This window comes from Corylus avellana, chromosome 8 (genome assembly GCF_965113065.1).
Source record: "Corylus avellana chromosome 8, dhCorAvel1.hap1.2, whole genome shotgun sequence".
Taxonomy (NCBI): Eukaryota; Viridiplantae; Streptophyta; class Magnoliopsida; order Fagales; family Betulaceae; genus Corylus; species Corylus avellana.
In genome coordinates this window covers 11214948-11235658 of record NC_142497.1, presented here as the reverse complement: position 1 = coordinate 11235658, position 20711 = coordinate 11214948, and the positions used below count along the sequence as shown (strand labels likewise).

General features: G+C 33.5%; 2 protein-coding genes across 2 annotated transcripts; one reads left to right on the top strand and one right to left on the bottom strand.

Moving 5' to 3' along the window:
• Positions 1-1438: 1438 nt before the first annotated feature.
• On the bottom strand, positions 1439-2891 carry LOC132164494 (transcription repressor MYB4-like). Its single transcript, XM_059575017.2, has 3 exons — positions 2741-2891; positions 2516-2645; positions 1439-2209 (listed from the first exon to the last, which is right to left on the bottom strand). The coding sequence occupies exons 1-3, from the start codon at positions 2874-2876 to the stop codon at positions 1528-1530; spliced, it is 948 nt and encodes a 315-aa protein (XP_059431000.1). The 5' UTR covers positions 2877-2891; the 3' UTR covers positions 1439-1527.
• Positions 2892-16270: 13379 nt separating this feature from the next.
• On the top strand, positions 16271-19787 carry FUC1 (alpha-L-fucosidase 1). Its single transcript, XM_059575311.2, has 3 exons — positions 16271-16983; positions 17628-17864; positions 18829-19787. The coding sequence occupies exons 1-3, from the start codon at positions 16295-16297 to the stop codon at positions 19592-19594; spliced, it is 1692 nt and encodes a 563-aa protein (XP_059431294.2). The 5' UTR covers positions 16271-16294; the 3' UTR covers positions 19595-19787.
• The last annotated feature ends 924 nt before the right edge of the window (positions 19788-20711 follow it).

Here is a 20711-nt window from a genome sequence, read left to right as displayed (position 1 = left end):
ATTGACGAGGCTTGGTGCATGCATAAGTTTTATTCACTACCTACTACATAAGAATTAAGATTCTCTCCAGTTCAAATGAATCCAATTAGTTATATTAGAAAAGTATTTTTATCATCTCAAAAAATTAAAAGACAAAAATACATCTCAAGTATAACTAACTAATCATCTCCAGTTCATTCCACTACATAAAGGGTAGAGCATTATTATTTGAAAAATGTTACACACTCGTACTCCCTGACGTGGCATCCAAAATTACCATTAGATATGAAATCCAATAATAACCCATTCAAAAGCCAACGTTGATTTTGGATGCCGTGTCAGATAGTAATGTACCAAGGTTGCACATGCCTTTGAAGTTTGTATAGCATTTATCTTGAGTATGCTTGAGACCTAATATAATGAACCACCTTCCTCCCAATATAAATGCTAAAGCCAATGACTCATTCCAATATTCCAATTTTCAGGTTCACCAAATGCTTGACTGACAAATAATTCAAGTGTTTGAATGAAGAACAGAGAGTTTCTCTTGGTTAAGTGTTTATGGATTTACACACTTAATTTACTAATTAATTCCAGGATTAATAAATAAAAAAGACTTGGACTATCCCTTACTTTTAAGTCATTTTAAAGTTGAAAAATAAGTCTGAGCCTCCACAACATTCCAAAATTTCCAGCGTCAAAGAAGGTTCTCCATTTAATTTCTTGTCCCAGGCCTACTTCTTTTTTATTTTATTATTATTATTATTTTTTTTTCCCTTGAGCCTCGTTCATAGAAAAGATTCTGGGATTTTGATATTCCTCGCAAGCAGTGCAATTCCTCTAAAGGTCCAATTTACCCTTTATATTGTAAAGAAAAATTTTAAGGACATGTTTGGCAAGTGTACCTTTTCACTGTAACAGAAATTCATTGACACCAAAAAAAAAAATATTTGGTATGAAAAAATAAGAAAGTTGAGAGTTAAATTCTTTTGATGAAGAGTATATGTCTTTTGTCAAACCCACCTCGTACTATTCCTAAAAAATTCAACTTCCAAATATTTTTATTTTTATTTTTAACATCAATTAATTTTTATTACAATAAAAAAAAGTCATGGCTTTTGCCGACTATGCCCAAAGGGTATAATTGACTTCTGAGCACGTCTCAGCCAATAATTTTGGAAAAAAAAAAGGAAACAGTGCCAGCCACTTGTCTAGATTTCATAAACATTTATTTGTGATTGGGAGGAGGGAGAGGGGTTTCAGTGAGAGAGCAGGGCCGTATACAACAATATTACATCATCGTCATCAAATCCCAAAAAGAAATGCACAAAATAAAAAGAAGCTTTTACCATGTACTGTCAAAGAAAAAGGAAGGAAGGAAGAAATGTTTTCATTTCATTTCATATTTCATTTCATCAGAAAAAAAAAAAAAAAAAAAACACACACGAACCCCCAGAAACTCCAAAAGTCTTTTCTGAATCTCCCCTACCACCACGCCCTTACCCCATCAAATCTTTCTGATATTACTTACAGTCAGACATCAGTTCTTCAGTACAGGTACATGACCTTCTCTTGTGTCTTGCTATCATCAATATGATTGAACAAGCTGCTGATCATGTTATTATTACTAGTGCTAATCACCTGCTTAACATCATCATCTTCCATGGCGTATTCTAATGGGATTTCTCCAAAATACGCGCTTTGTAATTGGTTCACTTTTTCACCTCCATTGAGCATGAACTTGTGATTTTCTTCCAACCCATGGGAGATAAAGCTCTGGAAACCCATTTCCTCTTGTTTGATGATGTCTCTGCCGCCATAGCTGATCTGGGTACAGCTCCCAATATCAGATGAGCTGCAGCTTCCTTCGCATCCGAACATGAGGAGGTTCTCTTTAACAGGATAATACTTCATGGAGCTCACCCAGCTCTCCTGGGTCTGGAAAAAAGGAGTGGTGGAGTTGGAAAAACTCAATGGGACTGAAATATTATTATTGGTGGGTTCGAGTTCGAGGAGGCCTGAGAAAGAGCTGCATTCTTTGTAGGGTGAAGATGACAGTTGTTGGGATTGAAACGGTGGCGTTTGGTGAGAGGATTGGGGGAATGCTGGTGGTTTTCTCTGAGATGGAGGAAGCATCATCCCCATGAGCTTCTTCTTGAGCTTCGTGTTCCAGTAATTCTTAATATCATTGTCAGTCCTGCCTGGCAACTGAGCAGCTATAATTGACCACCTGTAATTGTTTTACATATTAACTTCCATAACAAGAAAACTCTCTGCTTTCTCTTAACAGCTGTTTGTGGGTGTTGATGTTAGATCTAAACTTGGCATGCATGCACAAGAATTATCCAAAAATATGCAACTTTTTCTTTTATGGTAGAAATGGAGAAAACCTAAATATTTGTCCGTCTTACCCACTGGATAGATTTCGAAAGAGGAGAACAGTTATTACACCCAAATTAAGACAGTTTAGGCAAATTTTCCAGATGTGGTCAAATATCCAGCAAAACTAGCGTGGAAAATTGGAGTGTATATATACCTGCTTCCAATGCTTGCAAATAGAGTGCAGATTATTCTGTCCTCCTCGTCAGAGAACTCCCCATGTTTGATGTTAGGCCTCAGATAGTTAAGCCATCTCAATCTGCAACTTTTCCCACATCTCTTCAGACCTGATCCAGAGCCAAAGAGGAAAATATGAGAGAGACAGAGAGAGAAACATGGTTATATAATGAAATGGGTTGATGATTGTTTAGGTCAATCTTACCAGCTTTCTGTGGGAGTGCAATCCAATTCCCTCCAGTTCCATATTTCTCTATGTATTCCTTAAGCTTTGAGTCTTCTTCTGGTGACCATGGCCCCTTCTTCACATTTGCCTTGTCACAGCAAGGAGCCCTCCCCATCTCTCTCTCTCTCTCTCTTTGGGTATTATTTGTTAAGGTTGTGTCTCTCTTGTGAGAAGTTTTGATCTCTTTTGGATATATATGTGATCCCCCAGCCTTCCTTTTGGAACCAAAGGTACCTCACTATAACTAAATGAGCTTTGGCTTGGATGAATGCTTATGGCATTATAATTAATAAGAACCCTGGTTTCGGAGATTGTACAAGAAAATAATGATTATTATATTAATTAATTCTCAGATACATAAGTCAAAACGTTAGATAAGTCTGCTAATTAGCTCAGCTAATAGAACTTTCCGTCTCATATGAACCTCAGTTTCTTCCTCCTCTCAAAGCATCCAAAGTCTTGTTATGTGGAAACACAACAGGCAACTGAATTGATAGCTACAGCTATCATTTTGTGACCTTTTCTAAATTAACCACACACCAAGCATGCATGACGTCCACCACATAAAATATTACTTAGTGCCTCCAACTAATTCATATTTAATTACTGCAATATTTCAATAACCAGTTATATATATATATATATATATATATATATATATATAATGCCCCCCCCCCCCCCCCCCCCCCCCAAAAAAAAAATAGGTAGATTAATTTCACCTATCTTTATAGGGTTATTAGCAATTTCTCCAGTAAAATTAACTGGGAAAGAAGGGTTCAGAGCATCACAATATATAACTGCTTTTAGAGCATCTTTAGTAATAATGAATATTTTAGCTACTCAAAATACACATTTTTTAACTCCAACGTACGGATTATATATCTATTACAACTCTTTACTTTCTTTAAATATTATTTTTTTGGTTTGTTAAGGAGAAATGATTAAACTAATTGTAGAGTATGTGAAGTTCAGTGTAGCAAAATTTTTAAAATTAAAATGACTACTATATATGTTGGGGATGAAAAAGGGTTGATTATCAGTTTTTTTGAACGTACATCTGCCGGAGATCGATGTTCAACATGTGTATATATTGGGAGAAAGAAAGAAGTTACATACTTCATGTAAAAGTGCTAAAATTTATGAACCTATTAAGAGATATCTCATCTGATCAGGGCCTCTTTTGATTTCACAAGATAAATACTATATATTAAGCCTCATATATATATATATATATATATATATATATATATATATATAGCTAGGGACCATATTTGTGTATAGAATGTCTGCTGTTTGGACATTCTGTTTGTACATTTTAGCACAAAATGATGATCATATATATGGCCCCATCAATCAGATCGATTCATGGCGCCCTAAATTCATCTGATCATCAGGTGTTTGGAACAGACTAATCAATGGCAAGTTTAGAAGAAGTACTACTGTTGAGGTATCATATATAGGCATTGTCACAGCTTGTAAAAATGGTGAAGCAATTTCAAAAGAGGGGTCCTGGCTGCAGGTACAATATTTTACTGGCGGCCTTGCCTTTCTGTTGGTAATTCTGAAACAAAGGTAGGATAGAGAGGCCTAAGAAGAAGCAATGAGGATTTTGTAGGCCATAAAATCAAGCTTTGCTTTTCTAGGGCTCTCATCATCCTATCTATGACTTATAACCCTAGCAAAAGACAAAGAGATGGGCATCCTGTGACTGCTATTTTCTCCTAGCTAGGGCCCTATAATTTTACTTCATAAGGATTATAATGTGTTTATCTATAAAAAGAAAGGTTCCTCTCAACAGTACTCATGTACTCCTATTCTGAGCCTCTTGCCTTTCTACCAAGCTAAATAGTGTCACACGTACAGGACTTTTTTTTACTAATTTCTACCATATTCTTTAAGAGTATGAGGAAATTTTAGCAATGTATATAGAAGGCAATAGAATTTTGGAAGTTAAGAAAGTGTTGTGTTTTTTTGTCCTATGTGAATATTATTTGTTAGACAAATTGAAATTGGCTCCCAGTAAAATAATAAGTTTTGCAAAGAGAATGCATTAATTTTGTGTTCAGGATACAATATTGCAATTGCAAACTCTAAACACCATTCTGAAGAAGAAAATCTATAACAGAAGACGATTTTATTTATTTATTTATTTTTGTGTAAATTGAATTTCTAAAATTAGCCTTTTACAGAACTAATTACATCAGTTTATAACAGTTGAAAAATGATTATTTATTAAAATTCAAACAAATAATAAGCTGCTCCAAGCATCACGCGTGGTGGCTAGTGCAAGTGTCTACCCAAAAGTTAATTCCTTATAAAGCATTAAAAAAATTGGGAAAAATACACTTTACTCCCCTGAACTATCCACCAATTTGCACTTTTAACTCCAATGTTTAAAAAGTGACACTTCCACCCCCCTCTCAAACTTCCAAATTGTTGCAATTCGACCATTTTGACTTTTTTTTTTTTTTTTTTCCAAAATGCCTTCATTCCAAGTTAACAAAAATTAAAAAATTAAGGGGTGGCAGGTCTGAGTGGCCAAAGCCACCCCCAGGCCCAACTAGGGTGGCTGGCCACCCCTTAATTTTTTTTTTTTTTTTTTTTTTTTTTTTTTTTAACTTGGAATTGGGGCATTTTGGGAAAAAAAAAGTCATGATTGTCGAATTGCAACAATTTGAAACTTTGAGAGAGTAAAGTGTCACATTTTAAACATTGAGGTTAAAAGTGTAAATGAGTGGATAGTTCATGTGGGTAAAATGTATTTTCCACACAAAAATTTCTAATTCTTCAATGTTGGAGAAATTTAAAGACTTAAATAGCGAGAAAGTTGAAATTTTTAAATAAGAGGCCGCGGAGAAACTTATTTTTCATGAATAATTCAACAATTCCATTATGTGCTAGGAAAAAAAAAGTAAAGATATTTCAATTAGCATAACTAATAGGAATTTTGTTTTTATGAGATATGTTTGGTGTCATTCTCGTACATATCTATTGTCCATTTTTTTTTTTAAACCCCACTATTGAATATGTGAGACCCACATGTAAGTTACACAGATTTAATGGTGAATTTGCACATATCTGATATGAAAATAAACAAAAATTATATAAGAGAATGAAACCAAACATTCCTCTATTTTTATTAGTTATTATCCTTTTCTCTTTCAATGAACATTACCACAACCTTTGGTACTACCCAGATGAACCCGAAGTGACCATTACTAAATGGAAGCCAAAACCCTATGAAAATTTAGGCCCTTTTTTAAAATAAAAAATAAAATTATATAGACTTGGCATGCGTGATATAATAAAATTACAAACATGCCCTTACGATAAAACGATAAAATTACCAAAATGAACAATATTATCCTCAAACAGAAAGGGACATAACTTCGCGGTGCATGCCGGCTGTATTAAAAGCTCTATATACAGAAGGCCCAAATTAAAGAGCTTAATTAATTTAGAATAAATCATCACAGTTTGCGTGAAGTAACATCATCCTCGTAAAACATCATCGATCGTCGTAATTCATGATACAAGTCAATCTTGTTGAAATTACGTAGAAGCTACGTACGTAGTTTCCCAACAGTAGTTCAAGTATTGAATTAATTAAAGAAAGATTTGGATAGGATAGAGCCTTGAGGATAAACTTCCATCACTCTCTTGCTATAATTAAGTGCTTTCTCCATTTTGAGTATACTTGCATTAATACTAATATAATATACACCAGACAAGAGTTGACCACATGCGGCTCATACTTACCTCTCCTCCCAACTACCATTTGGTTTGACTCCTCTAGAGTTCTACGCCATTTTAGTATTTTACCATGATGTATTCAATTTGAGTAATGTTATTTACTGGGTTGTTATGTGATTGTAGTATAACTGGAATGACGTAACAGTAAAAATTAACATTTGAATTAATAAGAATTTGTAAAAAATAAAAAAAATAAAGAGAAAAGTTCATATATTTTCCTCAAACTACTATCCAATTCACAATATTTTTCCAAACTTTCAATTGAGACAGTGTCACCCCTCCCAAACTATCAACAAATTGCCAACGTCCCCACATGGACAGCAAAAAAGACAAAAATGACTCTAAATTTAAGTCAATAAGATAAAAATACCAATATAAATTCGAGAAAAAAAAATTAATATTTTTTTAACAAAAAAAGGGAAAAATTTTAAATTTTCACTCCCTATTTTTGAATTTTTTTTTTTAAAAAAAATTAGTTTAGTTTTTTTTTTTTGAATTTTATTTAGGGTGTATATATCTATTTTTGTCATTAGGGGGTGACATTGACAATTTTTGGTAGTTTGGAGGTCGGCAGGGGAGGAGGAAAAGAATATTGTCAATTGGATGGTAATTTGAGAAAAAAAAATGGACTTTTCCCAAAAATAAAATCAATGGATAATTTTCATTATTGTTACGTTTTTTCGGTCGTATAACAGTCTACTAAATATCATTTTTTTAATTCAATTCACATTCATAAATTAACGTCAATTTGATGCCACGAACCATGTGATTCACAATGTAAAGGAAGAATATTGTAACTCATGCATGCTCGAGAGAGTGAGTGATTATGATAGAAAATATAAATTCAAAGAACAAATAGTTGCCACCCTATAAAATTAATGTTGGTATCTTACGTCCCACAATGGACCATTATCACAAGTCAACAGTTAATTGCATTACATAATCGACATGATTGGGTTCCACTTTTACTTTATTTTATTAATTAATGAGCTTCATTGGGTCGTCATTGCTAACGTGTTACTACTAAGCTGTATGCATGCCAACAACCATGTACATGCTGTGTGTAGTCATCTAATTTATTTATGCCGGAAATTCAAGCAAGGAATATTTGTGATCACCTATAACATACACTTATTATTCAATTATGCAATTACATAAAGCATAGAATATTGGGGTTTTTTTTTTTTTTAATTGAATAAGGAAATGGTTATAGGAAAATATCATTTCCACTCCTGATCCGAAAGGAAGGAGGAGACGATCCGAAAAACGAAAAAGGGGTGAGCTTCCCAACAATAGATCCAAAACAAACTAAAGTAATGCGGAAATAATTATAAAACATAGGAAATTGGACAAACAACTGACCCGGTCCTCTCAAGGGGCCGCGCAAGGCGGTTTTAGAAGCAAAATGGGCACAGATTAAGGCGAACGTATCTGAACCTCCACTTGTAACCAACAACAACCGTCGGAAGGAGGTTGAAGCGATAAAAGCACTGCTAAAGTTTATAACCAGAACTGTTGTAAAGAGAGGAACTAACACAAATTTAGTTACAAAAGTCTTCGCTAAAGAAACATAGAATATTGGCTTGCTTTGTCTATATACATAACAAAAATGATTTACACAAAAAAAAAAAAAAAGAAAAAAAAAAAAGACTAAAGCATTAGTCTCATTCAAAACGCATCTGGCATCCTTTGACTTCAATATATTATAGTAGCCCAAGTATAATTGGATCCTCTTCGACACTCTCATCATCTAACAACAAGATCTATACGATTGTAGGGTTAATTAACAAATAATATAGGCAAATATGCGAGTTTATTGTTTCATTAAGTATAGAAATTACTAACTTTTCATAATGAGCTGATTTTTAGTTTCTAGCTACCATGAGTTTACAATAATAGCTACATTCGGTATTGCAATACATTTAAATCAGTTCATTGCTGACGAAGTAAATATTCTATAGAAGAAAACCTTTAAACATAATACCTTCATTCCACTGCCTCAAACGAAACACATGCTTAATTATGGGCATATCTAATCAAGGAGAGTGTACAAAATCATCATATGCAACCACCTATAACAATATGCCTACGAAAATCATCCATATACATACATTCTATGTCCCAATTCAGGAACATATGCCTACGAAAACATCTAGTATGAAATTCCTGGTAAATCACATTACATAAATATCTATAAAACACTATGTTATATATGCATGTTTTCATTTATTTCATTCATTTTAATTTCCATTGTTTATACCAACGGATGAGACTTTCTCTCACCGGGAACTTTCTCCATGTTCGTTATTTCTTTGTACTTTGTTACTCTTAATCCATTATCCTTTTACTTACACTTCATATCCATGTATATATGTTCATGATTTACGCAAACAAAACTATCTTTCCTTTACTTTCATGCTCATGCAACAATCAACATCATTTCTTCAACACAATTCATAAAGCATATAAGACACCATTGAAATCATCATGAAAACATCTATCATCCATATCATGCTTTGAAAACAATTCAAAATTTGTTCGTTTACTCAATAATTAAGTAAATTAAATACTTACAAAACATTAAAATCTTAAATCAAAGTATTATTCCCCATAAGTAATATGTTTACATATCATTGACAACGGTTGTGGAGGATTCCCAACTCAAGCCTTACAATACAAAATTGTAGTTATCACATTGCAAGATACCATTAACTCATGTCACAACTATACTTCAATTCTACACAAACCCATAGTGTTCAATTTCCCTTGAAACCTAGGGACATTAATGAGGTTAACCACAACCATACGTTCAACAGTATGGGTTAATTGAACACTATATAAATACCCATACTAATGGAGAAATAAACAAATTTGACATCAATTTTTTTTTTTTTTTTTTTGACATGTCCACACAAAGGGAAGGGGGAAGGGGAATTCGAATTGAACTAGTGACTTTCGCTTTATTAGGCGTTATCTACAACCGATTGAACTACCCCTTAGCAGTGGAGAAGGCACGTGGTCCCTCGTGGCACCCCCAAGGATTTTAAATTTTTTTTTTTTTTTTTTAAACCCACAGCACCCTCAAACTTAACACACATCACATGTTTGATGTAATATCTCAATGATGTGTAGTTGGTCAAATTTTCCTTATTTTTCTTGAAGTGATTATGGCCAGTGGCCGTAAAGTGCAGTTCCATACAATTTTTTTTTGTATTTCTATTTTTTTGATATAGTGTCGACATGTTACATTTCTAATATATCAATTTCAGCACATATTTATGAACTTTTATAGATATTTTGTGTGATACATATATTGTGTGAATTACCAAATTTTTAGGGCAAAAAAAATTTTAGCGGCACCCCAATATAAAATAGCTTGCTCCACTACTGCCCGTAGAGACTTTTTTTTTTTCTTCTTAACTTGTACACAAATCTCTGACAATTATATGGGCTGCATGCATGAGAGATAAGATATTGTATTGAGAGAAATATAATATTATTTTATTAATTTGGGCCCCAAAATGTTTGGTTTATGGAACATATATATATATATTTAGTACATGCATATGCGCGTGCAAATAGATTCTGTAGATAGATAGGCATGCATATTGAAAACCTAAAGTTGAATCTCCTTTTGCGAAGAATATATTGAAGAAGATATCATAATTAATTATATAGAAGAAAAATTATTAATTTGCTCCACATTTAACAGAAAAGGCCATGATTTTTTGCACGCTAATATAATATTATATGTTAAATCTCCTTTCTTGCTTATGGAATCTTGAAATTAAAAAAACATATAAAGGGCCTTCGAATGGACAATTAAAAGCAAATAATTAATAAAAATGATTATAGAAAAAAGGGGTTTTATATACAACTAAAGAACAAAATAGACAACTGTCGTCATTCGCATTGACTCTCATGGCAAGGTGTTATTTTCACTTTCTCAACGGTTGGCAAACTAAGCTAGAATTTTTTGCAGCTTCTAATCTTTTATTATTATAATCATTAAAAAAAAGTATCGATAACATGTCATAATTTGCTAACTTTTCCTTTTTGCATTTATACCCCCCTGCTGCCCTGCATTTCAACCTATCTTTTTAATAACACTTCAAATCATTTTCTACATATTTTTTACAATTTTTGTAAAGTGAGAATATAATTCTAAAAAGAGAAAAAAAAAAAAAACTGAAATATAAAAACAAGGACAAAGTTTTTCTCTAAATTGGGTTGGACGAATTTTTTTTAACCTAATTTATAAAAGTGACATGTGTCCTTTTTTTTAATAACATGTAAGATACACATGCGTTTTTAATAAAATTTATTCCAACTTTGTCTCTACTATTAAAAAAATATATGCATATTTTTTGGACAAACTGATCATCTAATAAAGTGACAAGTGTTTCATAACTATTAAAAAAACATATGTTTCTCACATATTAAGAGACATATGTTATTTTAGTAGATGAATTTGTATGTATTAACTACATATCAGTTTGTAACAAATTTCTGTTTATATTTTTTTAATAGCATGTATTTTTTACATATTTTTTTAATAGTTTAAAAAACACTTGTCACTTTTAATGTCCGATTTATAAGAATTTTTTGCATTCTAATTTGTAAAAATTTCTTTCCCAAAGAAATCTTTGTAGTTGTGAAAAAATAAAGGAAATCAAAGGGGTTCCCACTGAAACTCGGGAAGGAAAAGTCAAACCAGTCCCAAGTGAGATTCGCGAGGACAAGTGTGTTTGAATGACGTCAGAAGTTGCGTATTGGACCAAAAAAAGTATCAATTTGAAGATTGTGGCCATCGTGGGCGGTCGAAACGTGTCCTAAACCGCCTCGAACTTCGCGACCATTTTTCATTTTCCTAAGACTAATCTATAAAGTGGTCCCCACTCCCGGGGCGGCTTCAATCTCGGTTGGTGAAAGTCTGTTTTAGGACCTTTGAATTTTGATCTTAATGTCAATTATTATTATTATTTTTTTAAAATTTTTTTTTATTTAAATTAGACAAAATCTTAGTCTTTACTATATGAAAACAGAAAAATGCTATATTTATTGTCTTTAAGAAGTAGCTCAGCAGAGGACATTAGTTCAAATCTCCCTCCCTTTCTTGTAAGAATTTTTTTTTTTGTCACACAAAAAGATAAAAATAAAAAAAATAAAACAAGATTGCCTGCTGTGGGTGGGTCCCCAATTTTTATTTATTTTTTAAAATTTTTAATTATTTATTTTTTGTCTATTTTTTTCATCTTTTCTAAATTTTTATAAAAGTATTTTTATTAATTTTTTGATAGTTTAGGTATAAATTGTGTGATAGTTTGAAGAGTATGTGCGTGTACTTTTCTAATATTTTAATTAATTTTCATATTTAAATATTAATGAGGAGAATTGTATAATCAAATATAAGAATGTTAGTTAGAGAAATGAGGAAAAAATTGTTCTTTCGTAGAAAAATTAAAAGGTAACAATTAGTCCATGATATCATTTGTTATATAAACATTAGACAGAAATTTCCTCCAAACCTAGAGGAAATATCCTCCAACCCATGTAAAATAGTGTCAAATGTTTATAAACATTTACAATACACATTAAATTTTTAACCTCATTAATAGCAATTTACAAACTCAGACCAAATTTAATGTCATTTTTAAATATTTATAGACACTTGGTATTATTTTACATGGGTTACTAAATATTTCATCCAAACCGATTTGAATAAAATTTCTGTTCACAGTCATTATTCAATTCACAACATTGAAATTGTGAATGGGCTCTCAAAAAGTGTTCATTTTGGGACCAACTTCCAACACTCTGTTGTTGTGAAGGCTTTTGGGCCCTAAAAAGTTTCAATTTTACTAACCAGGCTTGGGCCATGGACACATTCTATGGGCTCCAGTCTACGCAGATTTGGGCCATTGAACAAAGCCTTCTGTACAAGAAACCCATTTTTCTGAAATTAAATAACTTTTTGGAGGAGCGCATGTTTGAGATGCCGTTTGAGAGCTCAAAAAGTATTTTTAGTACCTAAAAGGTTGTGGCAAACAAAGAGCTGGCATATTTTGTAAAAAATTTCAAGAGTACTTATTTGACTTTTTACTCTAAAGATAGTCAAAACGTACTTTTGGCAAAAGCTTAAAAATGAAGCTTTTGCTAAACCTCGTTTTGACTTTAAAAGCTCTATTTTCAAACACAATCTCAAACAGGTTTTAAAAATGGCCAAAACGCACTTGGAAAAAGCTTAAACTTGAAGCTTTTTCTAAAAAGCTCTTTTTGACTTTAAAAATTCTACTTTCAATGCAATCTCAAACATGCTCTTAGATATTGAATTTTTATGGCATAGTTGGGATCTATATCGTTGGATGAAGGGTTTTTGGTTTAATGACAATCATTCATTTTCGGTACAGGAAATTTTAGTAAATGTGTGTTTGGTATTGTGATTTTATAGACAAAAAGTTCGATTTTAAATCAAATTGTAGAAAATTGATAGTTTGGAATTACATTTTTTTTTTTTAAAAAAAAAAATGCGATTTGAAAACGCAAAAAATTTATATTTTTCAAATCGTAGGTAGGGAAGTGTTTTTTTTTTTTTTTTTTTTTTTTAAAAAAAAAACACACACAATTTTAAAGTCTAAAGTATAATTTTAAAGGTCAAACAGCAATTTTGCCAATACTTAACTGCATTTTTTAAAATCACATTTCCAAATCATATATTTTAAAATCACACTTTTTTGAATAGGAAACCAATACAGAAATATAATGATAATTGAGGTTTGCATGAGTTGTCGGATGTGGTGTTTGGTGTATCAATAATCATTCCTTAGTTGCGTGAATTTTGAGTCAAGTGCTTCAAAATTATTGTAATGTAATCAACCCAATTTCAAGTGCTGCTCCTTTTCTATGATTCTATATTCTGTAACTTCACAGTTTTCCTTTGGATTACTTAGCGTATACACAAACATTCTTCTTCTTCATCATTTGACTCCACTAAAACTAAATTATAGAACAAAAAAAACTAAAAAAAAAACTAAAACTAAATTATTTAAAAACAAAATAAAAACAAAAACTAGGGCATGGAAATTTGAAAAAAAAAATCGTTTTTTCCTTAATTTTTTTTTTCCAATTTATTAGAGTATTTTTGTCTTATTAGAAAAATATTTGGGTCATTTTTGTCTTTTTGCTAGGCTTGGGATGAACGTTGTCAAATTTTCAATAGTTTAAGAGAGACATTATCGCAATTAAAAGTTTGGGAGGGAGGACATTATCGATTAGGTGATAGTTTGAGCAAGTATGTAAACTTTTTCCAAATCTATTCCATTGATGAAAGCAACATGAAAGTAAACTTTATCCCACGATTAATGCTATTTAGTAAGCTCTCATACGACTGTTATACAATTATTATGATTTTGCAGTAAAAATCAATTATTGATATTCCCTGCTATATCATCATAATTATACGACATTCGTATGAGAGTCTACTAAATATCATTTTTTTCTATCACAAACCATCCAAATCCAAAAAAAAAAAAAAAAAATCTTGCTTTCTGCGTTCTTCACTATCAAACAAGTGGTGTCAAATAATGATGAAGAAGAATGTTTGTGTATAAGCTAAGTAATCCAAAAGAAAATCCTTCTTCTTCATAAATTATTATTATTTTGTAGTTATATTCTATATTATCACTACCATTTTGTTATGGATTATGTTGTATGCGCGAAATGAACAAGCAATATAATGCTGTACAGTTTCTTGGCCTCCAAAGTCCAAAGAGACAACCCAAATAATTTCTGGTGTACCCAAAAGCTAGAACAAACTCAAGTGTATTTGGCAGTTTTAAATAACTTAAAAGTTATAATAGTGACCATTTTTAAGGAAACAAGGGGCAAAAAAATGATGATTTTGCTACCTTGTATGTTGGTTGATGACCTATTGTAACTATTCAAAAAAAAAAAAGCGTTAATTTTTTTTTTTTTTTTTTTTTTTTACCTTATCATTTCGAAAAGATTAATTAAATTAAATTGTAATTAAACTTCCTATAATCACTTATTCTTCAGTAATTTTTCATGTAATAATCACTTATCCATAACAGATCTTGCACATTTTTTATTTGCTTAAGAAGTAGCAGTACCATGTTGTTTTGTTAAAAAAAAAGGTTTTTGTTAAATTTGGATCATTATTCGTTAGTTTTACAGAAGATGTGTTGTTACATTTTGCTTACCACTTAAGAACTAAGGAAAATTGTACATATCTCCTCAAACTACCACTTTATTCTCAATATCTTCCCAAATTATTATTTGTGTCAATGTCTCTAATAAGACTAGCAAACTAATAACAATAATAATAATAATAATAATAATATTTTTTTAATAAGAAAAAATGTCCATATAATTTTTTTTTTTTTTAAAAAAAAAAAACTAAAAAGTAAAACAATTAATAGGATTTTTATGATTTTTTTTTTTAAAATTATTAAGAATATATTTATATTTTTTTATAAATATTTCATAAACTAATCACAGAAACAAGATACAGGAAAATACAAAATGAAAATAAAAGAACAACTCAATAACCCAACCAAGATAGACTACAAGCACCTCAGAGCCCCGGAAAAGAAATCCAAGAAGGTAGAACTCACTTGGGAATGCAGCCTGTGAAAACTGCGGCCCACTAAGATGGATAAAACCATCAAGAGTAAAATAACTCCTATAAACTTAGATCTAAGTCTAGCTTCGAAAGAAACTAAACATACTAAGAGAAATGATAACTTAGATCTAGTCCGGCATCCAAGCACCTCAGAGCCCGAAAAGAAATCTAGGAAGCTAAAACTCACTTGGGAATGCAGCCTGTGAAAACTGCAGCCCACTAAGATGGATAAAACCATTCGGAGTAAAATAATCCTTATAAACTTAGATCTAAGTCCAAATTCGAAAGAAATTAAATATAATAAGAAATGATAACTTAGATCTAGTCCGGCATCCAAGGAAACCGAACAGACTAAAAGAGAAAGAACAACAAAAAATGGATCTACAATATAAACAAAGAGTCTAAAGCCCAAATAATTTGGGTTAAGTTGTAAAGAACATAAAAACATAATAAATAACATATAAAAAAAAACCCATAAAACATCATCTTTGGGGAGGACGATGCAAAGGAGGGTGACATGAGGAAGTTGTCCGGTGCTTGATGTCCACGCGTCGGTGCGTAAAGTCCGTCAAGGGGAGAAGCAGTTGATGGTGCTAGGAAGCTAGGACGTTGGAGAGAGCAGTGGTGCAACGTGTTGCAGGCTAAAGCTAGCGGAAAAAGGAAGATTTGACTTTAACAAAATCAATCTTCAAAACTTCACAAATCCAACTAACAATGTGGTGGGGAAGATGAATGTTAAGGAGCATCATGTGACTCAATGAGGGAACTTAGGTTGTAGTTTTATGAGGATCTAGGATAGATCGTCAAAGACAATAGATAGAGCCTTGTAAGAGACTAACATATATAAAGAAAACCCTAGAGAAAAAGGGGGAGTTAAAAACCGAGTAAAGGAAACAACAGAAAGCAAGCAGTAAAGAAGGGGGGAGGAGACCCTTCTCAGGCATGGACAACAGTATTTTCTTCGTAGAGAGAAGAGAACAATTAAGGATATTTTGATAATTAGAATTTGGTAATTTAAAAAAAAAAAATTGACAATAAAATAAATATTTTGAGAGGATATATGTAATTTTTCGAATTAACAAGTAGTTCCATATGCATATTGCTCAATCAAAACAGTCAACACCAACATCCTTTCTAAAATGCCCCTCACTTCCACTCCATCCGACTTGGTCCCATATCTCTCCCAATGCCCCCCTCCATTCTCCAACATGGAGGAGAAGAAGAAGCAGACCACCACAACCATCCCTCGAACTCGCCAAACCCAGAAGCCCGCAAAACACATGTCCCAGATCACCCTTCTAACCCTCCTCTCACTCCTTTCTTCGTCTTCATCTGCATCTTCTTCTTCTTCTTCAAACACATTAGTCAAACCTCCACCTCTTCCCATTTTGCCCATCCCTTCTGCTTCCCAGCTCCAATGGCAGCTCGGCCACATGGCCCTCTTCCTCCACTTCGGCCCAAACACCTTCACGGACTCCGAGTGGGGCACTGGCCACGCCGACCCCCACCTGTTCAACCCCTCCAGCTTCGACGCAACGCAATGGGTACGCGTGGCCAAGGAATCGGGATTTTCTCGCGTGATTCTCACCGCCAAGCACCACGATGGGTTCTGCCTATGGCCCTCCGAGTACACCAACTACTCGGTGCGCTCGAGCCCCTGGAGAAATGGGAGTGGTGATGTTGTTGCGGAGCTGGCTGAGGCTGCTAGGGACGCAGGCATTGGATTCGGTCTTTATCTTTCGCCGTGGGATCGGCACGAAGTGTCATATGGGAAGACTTTAGAGTATAATGAGTTCTACATTGGGCAGATGACTGAGTTGCTCACGAGGTGATTGACACTGATTTTTTTAGCTTGCATGTGATTTTTTTTTTTTTTGTGAATTGGGGTCTCTTGATTTATTTTCCAGAGTTCTGGGTTGATGTCTGATCAAATTGTGTTGACTTTGAATTGGGTCTTTTATGCTCTGTGAAATTTTGTTAATCGGATTGTCATTTTGAGCCGTTTGTGGTTCTTTCTTTCTTGTTGCATTTGATCTCTTCTGTTATCGGAGAATTCTATGCATTGTTATTTTCTTTTACTTTTGAATTACTTACTACTTCTGACCCATGAGGAAAGAAGGAAAAAAAAATCTAAAATTTTTGTTGACTTTGATTGTTTGATTTAGGCAGTTATTGAGCTTCGGGGTTCTGCCCAATTGATTATATAAAATTCTTGTTCTTATGAATCGTTTGCATGCCTTGTGGAGTTTAGTTGAGTTGCATTTTAGCATTATCGGCTTTATGTTTGCTTTCTACTTGTTTAAGTTTAATAAGTTGTTGAAGATTGGTTTTAGTTCGATTCTATTGGTTCAAAAGACGGATTCTGTTTCTTTTTGGAAAATTGAACTTTTTAAGTAATTTGCTACTTTTTGTTGAGTTCCATGGTTAGAGAATCAGAGAATTATAGCAGGTGATCTTTCATAATTGAAACAGGTATGGTGACATCAAGGAGGTATGGTTGGATGGGGCGAAAGGGGAGGGAGAGAAGAACATGGAGTATTTCTTTGATAGTTGGTTTAGTCTCATTCATCAACTCCAGCCCGGGGCTGTCATTTTTTCTGATGCTGGTCCAGATACCAGGTGGATTGGGGATGAGGCTGGTGTTGCTGGGTCTACTTGCTGGTCGCTTTTCAATCGGAGTGCTGCCAAGATTGGTGACACTGACCCTCAGTGAGTTTCACTTTCCTTAGCTTCCTACCTTCACTTCCATTTGGTAACATTGATTGCTTAAAGACAGTATAGGTTGAGGTTTTCTAGCATTTGGAATGGAAAGTTGTGCAACTTCTTAAGTTGCATATAGCTTGAGCATTCACATTGGGCTAGCTAAAATAGCCAAAAGGTTATTTTGGTTAGCCCTGCGGCAAAAAATACCGAAAAAAGTTCTCCATCCGGCTAGTCACTTTGGCTAAAGACTTGACTTGTTGCTACAATGCAAATTAATAAAAAAGTCAACATGATTCTCTCTACACTTTGGGAATAGTGAAAATAGATATAAAGAAACAATGGAATGGAATAGTGAAAGTCGATGGCTAAAATGCTAACTTGGATGTACTGGTAGGTAAAATATAAAAAAAGTATTCTTTAGCTAAATTTTAGCTAAACATTTACTGAGCCCAATGTATTCTCTCAAGTCTTTCAAGTTTCTGTTTGTTCAAGTTACCTTATTAAGTTAAAACACCATTACCATTCAATCGTAATTGCTTTGCCATCATTTTCCATGTTGCTTATAGAACGTATGGTATGTATTGATGCACTTGGCAGATAAAGGCTCTTTAACGGAATTTCCAATCCTTAATCATAATTCTTTTTTTCCTGCTTAAGTGAAAATCTTGATATAATACTACAGAACAGCACATGGAGGTGATTCTGGTGGGCAAATGTACCGTTAGAGTCAATTGCTTGATATAATGTAGTGGGAACTGTACATTGTATTGTTGATTGGCTAGAGGTCATATCCCTTTGAGATATTGGTCTCATTTAGGAAAGTCCTGGTTCCCAAAGCACAATTGTTGCAGCCTTTGATTTATGTTGTTTTGATCTATTCATTATCACATTGATATATGAAACATTGGCTTTCTGGATAGATTGAGAACGGCTGTTTTTATTAAGCACTATCTTTTTATACATCTAACAGATACTCAAGGGAAGGAGACCGACACGGTGTTGAGTGGGTACCTGCTGAGTGTGATGTCTCAATCAGGCCTGGTTGGTTTTGGCATGCATCAGAAGTTCCGAAATCTGCGAGAACGCTTCTTGACATATACTACAAATCAATTGGCCGAAACTGTCTCTTGTTACTAAATGTGCCTCCAAACTCTTCAGGTCTTATATCAGCTGAAGACATACAAGTGCTTCAAGAATTCAGTGAGCTCCGGAGGTCGATATTCTCAGATAATCTGGCTATTAATGCTCTTGTTAGTGCCAGCAGTACACGAGGAGGCATTAGCAATTCTCGTTTCAACCCCAAGAATGTCTTCAAAGAATGTATTTACACCTATTGGGCCCCAAAGGAGAATCAAACTCATTGGGTGTTATATTTGAACCTTCAACAAATATTATCTTTCAATGTTCTGCAAGTTCAAGAACCAATTCACATGGGACAGCGGATTATTGAGTTTCACCTTGAGATCTTGAATGAAGATGGGCAATGGAAGAAAGTGACCAATGGCAGTACTGTGGGATATCAGAGGCTGCTGCAATTCCCGACAATAAAATCTCAGTACTTGAGGTTTGTCGTCAACAAGTCGCGTGCAGATCCTCTTATCTCTTATTTTGGAATTTATATGGATCACTTTTCTATTCTGAGTAACATATCTGATACAAGCTCAAGAACATATTTCAATGGCACACAGGTTCTTCAGCAAATCACATACAACCATTCCCAGATTGTCAGCTTATAGAGTTTGAAAATTTCTGGGCTCAGCCGTGTACATGTGATTGTCCAATTATTCGAATATTGATTCTTGAAAGATTTGTTAATAAGCAAAATTACAAGCTGTGGTTACTGAGGATTCTTTTAAAGCACATATATATTCAAATGTGAAAAGGTGCGCGCTTGAATCTGAAATTATAGCTTATGTGGTTCAATTTCCATTTTTCATAGCAACCCCATGTCACTTGTGTATTGTGGTCTCTGTTGTGCAGTTTTCCTTGTTTCTTCTTTTGTTCCTTTCAATCAGACCTTAGCGTTGTTTAAGGAGGGAAGTCAGTAAGACAGGCTTGCTTCAGATTAATTGCTCCCATCAATTTTATATGTCCATTTTTTACTTGTGTATCTCATTTGCTTCACCTCAACAGCTAATGTGCCCCATGCACCTCACTAGTAAATCTACCTCGATGCTTCTAATATGTTTGATTCAACTCCATCTGCATTTGGCATGTCCGACTGCATCCAACCGGGCTTTGGTCTGTCCAAGTCAAAGCAAAACATAACTTGTGCTTTTCTAATTCTCTCGCATTCCATGTGGTTAACTAATGAAACTTTTTAGTACCTAGAGGGATGTTGAATAAAGTTTGATAGAGTTATGTTACACTTCTTTGAAAAGCACCTGCTTGGCTCTCTCTCTCTCTCTCTCTCTCTCTCTCTCTCATGCAAATTGAGTGGACAAATAGATAAACCAACATTAAGAAAAATGTATGATGGGATTTGGGTTGAGGGAAGAGAATGATTTGGATCCCAGTTGAGAAGGTTTAAATCCAATCACAGAATCAGAGATATGGAGACTTGGAGTAGGTGCAGAATGTTTCATGTTTGAATATATACGTAATTTTTCAATTTTTGGAGCTAAAATGTGATAAATTATTGACTTTAATGACCATCACCATAAACTTTCTTCTTTGCCTTTGTTTTTTTTTTTTTTTTTTTTAAAGCCTTGCTACTAGGATGTAGCCATTTAGACAAAGAGAGAGCGAGGGCTGGTTTTCCTATATATATATATATATATATATATATATATATATCACGAATGCTTAGGAAGAGAAATGGAATAAAACAAAAATAAAAAGAAAAACCTCAAG

Coding starts and splice junctions, on each gene's coding strand:
- LOC132164494 (XM_059575017.2), bottom strand. CDS start 2,876: ATGGGGAGGGCTCCTTGCTGTGACAAGGCAAATGTGAAGAAGGGGCCA. Junction 2,646..2,740: donor TGCACTCCCACAGAAAGCTG/GTAAGATTGACC, acceptor GCTCTGGATCAG/GTCTGAAGAGATGTGGGAAA. Junction 2,210..2,515: donor TTTGCAAGCATTGGAAGCAG/GTATATATACAC, acceptor AAACAATTACAG/GTGGTCAATTATAGCTGCTC.
- FUC1 (XM_059575311.2), top strand. CDS start 16,295: ATGCCCCTCACTTCCACTCCATCCGACTTGGTCCCATATCTCTCCCAA. Junction 16,984..17,627: donor ATGACTGAGTTGCTCACGAG/GTGATTGACACT, acceptor TAATTGAAACAG/GTATGGTGACATCAAGGAGG. Junction 17,865..18,828: donor ATTGGTGACACTGACCCTCA/GTGAGTTTCACT, acceptor TACATCTAACAG/ATACTCAAGGGAAGGAGACC.